The sequence below is a fragment of the Marmota flaviventris genome, chromosome 18, assembly GCF_047511675.1.
Source record: "Marmota flaviventris isolate mMarFla1 chromosome 18, mMarFla1.hap1, whole genome shotgun sequence".
NCBI classification, from domain to species: domain Eukaryota; kingdom Metazoa; phylum Chordata; class Mammalia; order Rodentia; family Sciuridae; genus Marmota; species Marmota flaviventris.
The window spans coordinates 11,084,167-11,095,423 of NC_092515.1; the positions used below are offsets into that span (position 1 = coordinate 11,084,167).

The 11,257-nt window shown below is 38.0% G+C and overlaps 1 protein-coding gene across 6 annotated transcripts in view; it reads left to right on the top strand.

The window, feature by feature from the left end:
• Positions 1-8,668, top strand: part of LOC114100908 (zinc finger protein 112-like) — a 28,350-nt gene extending 19,682 nt beyond the window's left edge. For all 6 annotated transcript variants that reach the window (XM_027945745.3, XM_071604581.1, XM_071604582.1 and 3 more), the window contains one exon: positions 5,202-8,668. In XM_027945745.3, the coding sequence (XP_027801546.2) occupies positions 5,202-7,708 (2,507 nt within the window). In that variant the 3' untranslated portion in view covers positions 7,709-8,668. The remainder of the gene's footprint in view (positions 1-5,201) is intronic.
• The last annotated feature ends 2,589 nt before the right edge of the window (positions 8,669-11,257 follow it).

Here is an 11,257-nt window from a genome sequence, read left to right on the forward strand (position 1 = left end):
GAACTAGCCAGGTGCAGTGGCATTGTCTGAGTCTTCGCACTTAGGAGGCTGAGGCAGGAGGATCACTTGAATCCAGGAATTCAAGAGTAGCCTGGGCAGCACAGTGAGACAGTCTCAAAAAGAAGGAATGAAGAAAGGAAAGAAGGGAGGTGTTTTAGTCAGTGTTTTTGTCACTGTGAACAATTTATTTGGGACTCATGGTTTCAGAACTCTCAGTCCATAGATGGTCATCTCCATTGCTTTGGGCTCAAGGTAAGGCAGAACACCATGGCAGAAGGTGTGGAGGAGGAAGACAACTCAGGACATGACAATCAGGAAGCAGAGAAACTCTACTCACCAGGAGTGCCCAAAGGCATGCTCCCAATGACCCACCTCCTACAGCCACACCGTGCCTGGCCAGGTTACCACTCAGTTAACCCCTATAAGTGGATTAATGCACTGATTAGGTTATAAGTCTCATAACCCTCTCACTTCACCTCTGAGCCTTCTAGTGTTGTCTCACATGTGAGTTTTGGGGAATACCTTTTATCTAAACCATAACAGGAAGTAAGAAGGGAGAGAAAGTAATGAGCTCAGAAAAAAATGATACAGTATGAAGTATCATTACTCCATCAGGAGGCATGTTGGGAGATTTTTCTCTCTGCTCAACTATGGACAGAAACTTCTACATGCTTATTACCAGGATCAACTTGGATGTGCACAGGCCTCTGTACACACATATTCTGATAGCCCTTCTGGTATCCTGAGGGAGCCTGAGGCTGCTACCATTTGGGCACCTTTTAGGAACCCAGCAGAGGAACTTCCTATTTAGTTAGGACCAAAGCATTTTCGGCCACATGTATGAAGGTCTTTCAGCATCGAAGCCTTTTAAATTGTGGATGGACAGAATGCCTTTATTTGTTTATTTTTATGTGGTGCTAAGGATCAAACCCAGTGCCTGACACATGCTAGGCAAGTACTCTGCCACTGAGCCATAGCCCCAGCCCCAGCATTGAAGCTTTTTTAGCTTGGATAACACTAATCCATTTTTCATAGATGCCATGAGACAGATTTCTCCTGTCTCACAGATTCTTTCTTCTAGTCTGTTCTCCTTATCTTTCCAAGCAAAAAGAGGAACAGGGAAGTAGAAAATATAACCTCTAAGAATTCCTCATCTTTGATTCTGCATGTGTTAGCATCTTTTATCTGGTATGGAACAAAGGACCTTTCCATTTCTATCAGATAATTGTCATCAATTGTTGTCTTCATTAATTTTAATTCCTTTATTACTTAATTCAAATGTAAAATACACCATGTTAACAGTTGCTGCAATTTTAATTTTATATGTTAACCTTAACTCATTTTTTCAAAAGTTAAAGTTTAGTTATTTTATTTTTTATTTTGTGGTACTAGGAATGGAACCCAGGGCCTTGCACTTTTAAGGCAAGTACTGTACCACTGAACTACATCCCCAGCCCTTCACTTTAACTCAACCTTTCATAAATATTTTGTGATGTCTTAGATACGTCACTCAGATGTTGACCTAGCATTAATAATTCTTTGACATAATTTCCTTTTTAATAAAAAATGCTCTTCATTTGCATTAACTAAATTCAAATAGAAAGAAGTTATGGATGAAATGGCATGTTGCTAATGAAATATGATAAATCTGTTAAATTACATGTTTGAACAGTTTTTCTTATAATTTGTTGTGCCTTTTGCGATCATCTGCATTGACAGTGGTTCTGACATCTAATCCCTGGCTGTGGTAGGCAGGCCAAATTTATGTTATAATATCAAGGGAGTCTGTTTTCTGCACTTCACTCTCTCTGCTTCTCCCCATACAAGCCTGTTCTTGTTTTAAATATTATATATTTCTCTCTGTGGACTGTCAAAACTGTGGAAAGTTACATGTTGGAACCATTGTTAATGTCGATGATTGGGAAGATAGAACTTGCTCAGTTCTGTCTGCATAGAGGGCAAGAAGTGGAGGGAGCCCAGAGTCTTGCCGTTAAATACACTCAGGTAGAGAGGTAGAGGTGAGCCTGGTGTGGTTGAGCATAGCCAGCACAGCAGCTTCAGGGCTGCTCTGTGGTCACACATCATTGCTGTGCCTTGTACTTGCCCACAGAATGCCTTAGTTCCTCTTGCTATCTAAAGGTGTCGTCAGAATGTGGGGTGATATCCGGCTGGTTGTCCATGCTGATGTTTTTGAGTAGCTTCTAATAGAAGTGAAAAAGAAAACATAACCAAAATTTGTTTCTTTCAGTTCATTATGGCTATCATATTTAAAGGAATTGTTTGTATTTATTTATGATAGAAATGCTTTGTTATTGAATTGATTGACTTAAGATGCTGGAATGATTGGCTTTTTCAAACTTAAGTGCAAAAGCAGAATTACTATGAAATAAATTCTCAACCATTTTACCTCAGATGAGGTCTTTCAGTGCTCTCTTGAACTTATTTTCTCCATCAAATAAAGTTCATTTATAAAGTTAGCATAGTTTCTCATCAGCACCCTACCATTGATAAAATAGAACCTAAAATGTTGAGACATGGAAAGAAAGTGACAAAGTGCTTTTGTCTGCACTGCTGGTCAGAGGAAATTCAAGTTAGTTTTGTTGAAGGTTTGGTGTTTTCCATGAGCAGTGAATGAAAGCACCTTTTTTCTTTTTTCTCTTTTTTGAGGGTGGGGGGAATGCCAGTTATTGAATCCAGGGGCTCTTGACCACTGAGCCACATCCCCAGCCCTGTTTTGTATTTTATTTAGAGACAGGGTCTCATTGAGTTTCTTAGTACCTTGCTCTTTTGCTGAAACTGGCTTTGAACTCACCATTCTCCTGCCTCAGTCCCCCGAGCCACTGGGATTACAGGCATGCACCATTGTGCCCAGCCCCTTCCTCTTTTTTTTTTTTTTTTTTGAGAGAGAGAGAGAATTTTAATATTTATTTTTTAGTTTTCAGTGGACACAACATCTTTGTTTGTATGTGGTGCTGAGGATCAAACCCGGGCTGCATGCATGCCAGGCGAGCGCGCTACCGCTTGAGCCACATCCCCAGCCCCCTTCCTCTTTTTAACATTGTAAAAACCACTGATTAAAAAGAAACTTTAATCTCTTATATTTTCTGAGAGATTATTGTCATAAACTATGTAGTAATTTGCATTGAAATAGATGCTTTGTAAGACATTAGACTGTTGAGCTGCTTTTATGTTCTAAGACATGTCATTCCCAAAAGACTTGACATATTGAGCTATACCTTTATAGGTATATAGTGGGTATTTTTGATGACATTGAAACTAAGCTGTAAGCATTAGATTAACTTTATCTAGAAACCCAAATTTCTCTATATTATAGAATTTTATTGTTAGGAGCTAAAATCTTTTTTAAAAAAATATTTATTTTTTAGGTGTAGATGGACACAACACAATGCCTTTATTTTTATGTGGTGCTGAGGATCAAACCCGGGTCCCGCCTGTGCCAGGCGAGTGCTCTACTACTGAGCCACAATCCCAGCCCCAGGAGCTAAAATCTTAATGTAACAACTGAAAGCTTTGCATTTGAGAAGGCAGAGGCATCAATAACCAACTTTTAAAAGTACCCAGATGAATAGTTAGCAGATGCCTTGAAGTGTTTTCCCACAGTCGGTGTATTCCCCCAGAGCCTATGGCATAGGGCCATTATGGGGCCCTTTCTTTATTCCTGTTTTTTTTTTTTTTTTTTTTTTAATGTGGGGATAGGGTAGGTCTTACAGGTGAAATTTTGCTCAAGAAAAAATACGCTATTTTAAAAGTAACTCTAAAAATTAAAGACGCAATTCATAGTTCCTACCTTTGGATCTTTTATGGGTCATTTGCTTTCATTTCATCCACAAGAGATTCTTGTGACCTTTGCTTTTCTCTCCAGAAGCATCACCCTGAGTGTAGCCCTATCTCTCCTATAAACTTTGAACTGCCTGCAAAATTGCCATCACTAGGTTTTTTCCCAGTAAAAATAATTTATATGTACATGCCCTTTTTTGTTAGATGAGTGAGAATAACACAAGGCAGTATTTATTGAGCAACCACTATTCACTAAGCCATATTGTAGGGGCAGTGAAGATAATGCGAGGCACACTACTAAGTATTTGTCCTTGTGGATAATATATTCCAGCATGGAAAGACAGACAAATAAATAAGGAAGAATTACTGTGGATGCAGGCAATATTCATATTTATACCTTTTTTCTGAATAACCTGGAGAAGTTAGTGTGCTGCCAAGTACAGTATTAATTCAACCCTGCTTAACCAGTTTTGGTTAGGATACTTCTCCCTGGAACATGAAGATCTGCTGATTGCTTATAATCCAGTATTTAATAACTAGATAGCAGGTCATTTCTACCCAAATATGCCTGTCTTCAAACTCTTCCTGGTGCCTCAAGACTCCCTAAACATTAGGATCTTATTCCAGTAAATTGATGCAAACCAAAGTTGATGTTTGTTAGGTTTTATTCCTGGCTGATGAGATGCCTAGGAAAACACCTTTCAAGTTCCCTGAGACTTGGCTGTGCTTGCCTCCTGCACCTCTTTTTTTCTTGATGTCTTGAGTTGAATCCTCTAAGAGTTTTTCATATTCTGATCTGCACCATGGCCCTTAGTAATTGTGAAATGTCTTTTGAAAGGATTTAGAGATGATAATGACTTACAGTGACTTAGAGATGGGCCATATGATATCTCAAGCATAGATCAAAGATCTGTCGACCACCTTGGGCATAACATTTAACATCCAATCTCCTTATAAACAAACAGAAACATTACAATGATGATATGCCTGAGAAAGAAAGAAAGTTATTATCAGAACAAAAAGCACTTGTCCATTTGCAGCCATATTCTTTCCAATTTGAGAATATCCCCTTCTCTTTCATCCTTTGGCTGTCCAGGAAACCCATGGTAAACCCATGATAGCATGCTTATGGTTACTAGGCTTTTTAAACAGGACCACCATTTGCTGATCAGGTTGTGTTAAAGCCCTGATTTTCAGGTGTATAAATAATCTGAATATTGTGGATTCTATTTACATATCTAATGTAACCTAAAAGGAGGCATTTTCTAAGTATTCTTAGAAGTAGTGACATGAATTTTTTTCCTGATTCATTCAAGTTATGTTATGACCTAAGAATAAAGTATTGAAATCTCTGAATAAAGCATTCACTTGTACACCTGCCTGAATTCTCTTTATCCTTATAGGAAGCAGCAGTCAACTCAAGACAGAGAATGTTCAAGAAGTGGGATTAAGCTACTTTTCCCCCAAAGAGCTTTCTTCCTGTCAGACTTGGCAACAAGGTGCAGGCAGGTTAACCAGGGATCAGGATTCTATGAAAAACTTTCAGTGTGACAAGAATTTCCAGTTGCAAAAACAAGGTGATTTTCTCTACCAGATTTGGACAGAAATGCCAATTCAGATTTCTGAAGATGGGAACTACATATTGACTCGTCATGTAGGGGATGATTCAAATTATGTAAAAAATCAAGAATTTCCATCTTTGAGAGACCAGCAGTATTGGAGGAAAATGTATCTGACAGAGTCACATAATTATCAATGCAAATGTCAACAAATTTCCACAAAAAATAATTCCTGTAGGTGTGACAGTGTCAGATGGATCTCACATCATAATGATAATCTGAAAGTACACAGAAGTGGAAAAGGTGGCAGTTGTCATGACTGTGGAGAAGATACCATGAAGGCATCATTAGTTCATCAGGACTCAGTTCAAACAGGGCAGAAGCTCTGCCCATGTACTGAGTATAGAAAAGCCTTCAGCAGTGACTGCAATTCTCAAGTTAATCAGCAGTTCCACTTAGAAGGGAAGCCCTGCACATATAGTCCATGTGGAAAAGGCTGTAGCTATAGGTCAATTCTTCATCTACATCCAAGTGTTCAGAGGGGAGATAAAGATGTTGGTGAGAGTTCACATCTGCAATCTCATCAGAGAGAGTGTACAGAGAAACTATGCAAATGTTCTGGATATAGAAAGAATTTTAATAATTTCTCTTCTGTAAACACCTTTGAACTTAACCACACAGGAGAAACATCCGGGAGGTGTAACCTTTATAAGAAATCCTTCAGTTATAGCTTAGACCTTAAAAGCATTTTTAGGGTCCATACTAGGGAGGAACCCCATGATTGTGAGAAGAATGGGAATATTTTAAACCAGAGTTCATGTCTTCAAGCTCATCAGAAAATGCAACCTGCAGAGAAACTATACACAGGTGTGAAATATGGGAAAGATTCCATTTGTAGTTCAGATCTTAGCGTTGAACATAGAGTTCACATGGAAGAGCATCCCTATAATTCTAAGGAATGCAATAATGACTTCAGTCTGGCTTCACATTATCAGGACTTTCAGGTGGTCTATCCTAGGCAACAGCCATATAAACACTATGTATGCAGTAGCAACTTCAGTCACAACTCACATGTTCAAGGCCATCAGAAAATTCACATTGGAGAAAAACCTTATAAGGAGTGTGGAAATGGCTTCAACTGGAGTTCAAAACTCAAAGATCATCAGAGAGTCCACACTGGACAAAAGCCGTACAAATGCAATGTGTGTGGCAAAGCCTTCAGTCATAGATCCGTTCTCAATGTTCATCAGAGAGTCCACACAGGAGAGAAACCTTATAAATGTGAGGAGTGTGATAAGGGCTTTAGTCGGAGTTCATACCTTCAAGCCCATCAGAGAGTCCACTCTGGAGAAAAACCATACAAATGTGAGGAGTGCGGGAAGGGCTTCAGTCGGAACTCCTACCTTCAAGGCCATCAGAGAGTTCACACTGGAGAGAAGCCATATAAGTGTGAGGAGTGTGGGAAGGGCTTCAGTCGGAGTTCACACCTTCAAGGCCACCAGAGAGTTCACACTGGAGAAAAACCATTCAAATGTGAGGAGTGTGGGAAGGGGTTCAGTTGGAGTTTTAATCTTCAAATTCATCAGCGGGTTCACACAGGAGAAAAACCCTACAAGTGTGGAGAATGTGGTAAAGGCTTCAGTAAGGCCTCAACTCTTCTGGCCCACCAGAGAGTCCACACAGGAGAGAAACCATACCAGTGTGATGAGTGTGGGAAGAGCTTCAGTCAGAGAGCATACCTTCAAAGTCATCAGAGTGTCCACTCTGGGGAGAGACCATATATATGTGAGTTATGTGGGAAGGGCTTCAGTCAGAGAGCATATCTACAAGGTCATCAGAGAGTCCACACACGAGTGAAACCATATAAATGTGAGATGTGTGGAAAGGGCTTTAGTCAGAGTTCACGCCTTGAAGCACATCGGAGGGTCCATACAGGAGGGAAACCATACAAATGCGAGATGTGCACGAAGGGCTTTAGTGAGAGCTCACGCCTTCAAGCACATCAGAGGATCCATACGGAAGGGAGACCCTACAAATGTGAACAGTGTGGTAAAGGTTTCAGTGGGTTTTCAAGTCTTCAAGCCCATCACAGAGTCCACACTGGGGAGAAGCCATACAAATGTGAGGTGTGTGGAAAGGGCTTCAGCCAGAGATCAAACCTCCAGGCTCATCAGAGAGTACACACAGGAGAAAAGCCGTACAAATGTGATGCATGTGGTAAGGGTTTTCGTTGGAGCTCAGGTCTTTTAATTCATCAGAGAGTCCATAGTGGTGACAAATTCTATAGAAGTGAAGAATTTGATAAGGATTATCCTGCTGCAGAAAATCTACACAGAAATGAAGGTTTGTAAAATTTCTGGTTTGTATTGAAGTCCTCAAAGGGGAGATGAAATTTCCTAGTCATTAGAGTTCTTTTAGTGGGCAGAAAAGCTTTTTACAGTGAAAATGTAATTTCCCCCCAATATCAACATCTATGATGGTTAGGAGATCAGACAGCAAAGACCTCCAACAAGAGGGGCTACTAACAGATTTTGTCAAAAATTTTAAAAATCATTGAACCAGAAGCGAGGGCTTACAAAATATGAGAGTGTGGTCAGGAATTTAACAGAAGTATAATGGTCATCATGCCTGACTCCATGCCCAGTAAGATGTAAACCCCATGAAAGAAGGGAATTTGCTCATTGCTGAGTCTACAAAATCATGACATTTCACAACTTGGAGTAGGTGCTCAGGATTTTATGCTAAGTGAGTAAAAGTATATAAATATACATAATATTTGAAAATTTTATGAAGCTCATTTCAAAAACTTTTGTTTAAAAATGGAATTGGAAGAAGAATTCTATAACTAATCTTAGTATCACTTCAAGTAAATATTTGAAATATAGAATATCAGACAATATTGCAATTTGAATTAATTTGAATTTGGTTGTAACCCTTTTAGGACTGGTTCCCATATTTCATCCTCTTAAATGGGGGTATGCAGAATTTCTTAATAGTTGTTCTCTTTCTATACAGCATACTCAATTTCCGTTTAGCACCCTCTCCCTGTCTCCCCTCCTCCTACTCCTTCTTCTGCCCCCTTTCCCTGTGTGTGTGTGTGTGTGTGTACACAAGTGTGCACTTTAAATGACAATACAAACTGATAAACTGTTTCTGGTTAACTTTGCAAAAACAGAATGCTGCATTTTACATAATTGAATTCTTACTTCTGCCCTATGTTAAGGCAGAATTTTACTGTAACATTTGGAAAGTGTCAGTAGTGATTACTGATGACAAATACATTTAAATAAATGTCAGAGTTATAATGGCTTTTTTTTTTAACTCTCCATATTTCCATTAAAGTCCATTTGATCTGACTGATTTTTAAGTGTTGGTGTTGTCTCTAATCCAGACCTTTGTAGGCAGGGTGTGTGGCAAGCTTGAAGAACTTTTAAGTTCTCTGTACTCACACTTTCCCGACTTGCACAAAGGGGAAAATCTTGAATTTTTCAAAGCATTTAACCAGTTGACTCTTAGGACAGTATTGCCATTTACTTGTTGATCTCAGTTTTCCAGAATAATGCATTTTGTTGGTGGGAGTGAAAAATACAAGTTTCTCATCCAATACATATCAAACTCTTGTGTATATAGTCATGTATCACCTAAGAACAGAGACACATTCTGAGAAATGTAGGGCAGTTTAATTGTGTGAACATCATAGCATGTACTTAACACAAACCAAGATGTCTACAACATCGCCCAGCAATATAATCTTATAGGACTTTCTTCATATGTGCACTCCATTGTTGATTGAAATGTTGTGAGTTACATAACTATATCAAAATGCAAAATGTGCATACTCATCTGGAAATAATAGGATAATAATTTATGATTAATTTTAACAGTGATGGAGGATTTACATTGATGGTAATTTTAAAATGCAATACTTATTCATCAATAGGAATTTGGATAACTTTCTTTATATTCCTTTACTGTGGAGCTACAAAAAGTATTAAATGCATCAAAAACAACAGCACACTATCAATGAATATTGTTTATTGAAAATGTGTGTTGTGGCTTCATAATATCTAGTTAATTTAATTTTATATAGATATGTGTTCAAATACATGCTTATAGATAATATTTGAAAGATTATTCATCATTATGTATATAGCAGTTTCCTTAGCAAGAAAAATCTTAGTTCTCTCTCTTTTTTTTTGCAGTTCATTTTTAAAAAGTACAATGGACATTTACCAGTTTTATTAAATTAATAATCAACTACTGAGATATTAATCCTCTATTTAAGAACTTGTGATACGATTGCTCTATTTTATTCTTTGACAGTATGGCCTAAATGTAAGAATAAAACCCCTGAGTTTAATTTTCAAATTTTGGGGGTTTTTGAGGATACAGATTAATTAGATGCTTAGATGCAACAACTTTATATTTCTATGAGATTTCTTTAGGTCTCAGTGTTGCCTAGGATGTCCACATGTCAGTAGAGTAAGCTGATGCATCACATTTTGGGGGGTCATATTTCCCTCTGCTGGATGAAAAGGGTGACAAAGGCACTAGTTTGAACTGATCTCTGAGATGCTGGCTCAAGAATTACAGTGTCATCAGAAATCCAGGGCTTCTAATGCATTTCTTATCACTTCTAAGGAAAAATCATGAGAACTCATGGTGATTTTATTAATAAGAAGGCTTTTTAAATCTTAGTAACAGAAAATTCAGGGTTACTTAAACCAAAAGTATTTTTGTTTAAATAAATGAAAAGATACAGATAGATTAAACCTGAGTCTTGTGATTGCTCACAACATGATAGCATTCCAGCTTTCTTTGTTCACAACCAAGGAAAGAGCTTCAGTCTTATTTTAGTGGTATGTAGTTTTGCTCCTCAAAGTGCATAGGATTCCTGTTGTTTTTATTTAGTCTCAGTTTTTAGGACACCCTGGACTGTTCTGCTCCTGGTGACAGGTAACAGCGGGCTACACAGGGAAAGGGGAAGAATGTGGACAAAGAAGAATTCTCTAGCACAAGTGTACAGGATGGCCAAAAGCTGAAGCACAGCATAAATATTGGGGAAAGTCTTCCAGCACTCCAACCCCCACCCTAAACACACAGTCATACCAGAGAAGTTTGAAGCCAGTGGTACACTGAAGATAACTATTGAGAAAAAGAAAGAAAGAAAAAAATTCAATTCCAGCTTTCTTCCTATCCAGAGCAATCCAACATTCTAACAAATCCTAGCAAAACAACCCAAGTTCCAGGCAAAAATATTCTTTTCTTCAGTCTCTACTATTCTATATATGTTATCTGGCATTTGAATAAAAAATGAGAAAAAACCCTCCACTAAGAGCAGACCAGTCAACATCACAGAGTTGACCATATTTTGGAGCTATCAAGGAATTTTACATAACTGATTGATATGTGAAATAAGCAGACAGTATGCATGAGAAGATGGGGATTTCAGTGGAAGTTAATAAAGAATCCAATGGGAAATGCTAGAAAAGAAAATTTATAATGAATACTTCTGAAGGACTTATGAGTAGGCTTAAAAGAGCTGAGAAAAGTGTCAGAAAACTTGAATGTGGGTCAATAAAAATACCCAATCTAAAACACAATAGCAAAAAGTGTGAAGAAAACAAGAACAACCAATAATTGAAAATATTGTAATATCTAATGTTTTTATGATTTTAAACCCAGGGTGGAGGGAAAATAGATATTTGAAGAGATAATGGCTGATAATTTTATAAAAATAAAGACCTCACCTAGATCCAAGAAACTCAGAATATCAAAGCGGGATTTAAAACAAAACTGGAAATCACAGGTACTTTATTGCCACACAACTAAAAATGGACAAAAACATTGGCCAAGAGCAAACAGAAAAGCAAATATGAGAAAGGCAGCAGAATCCTCAT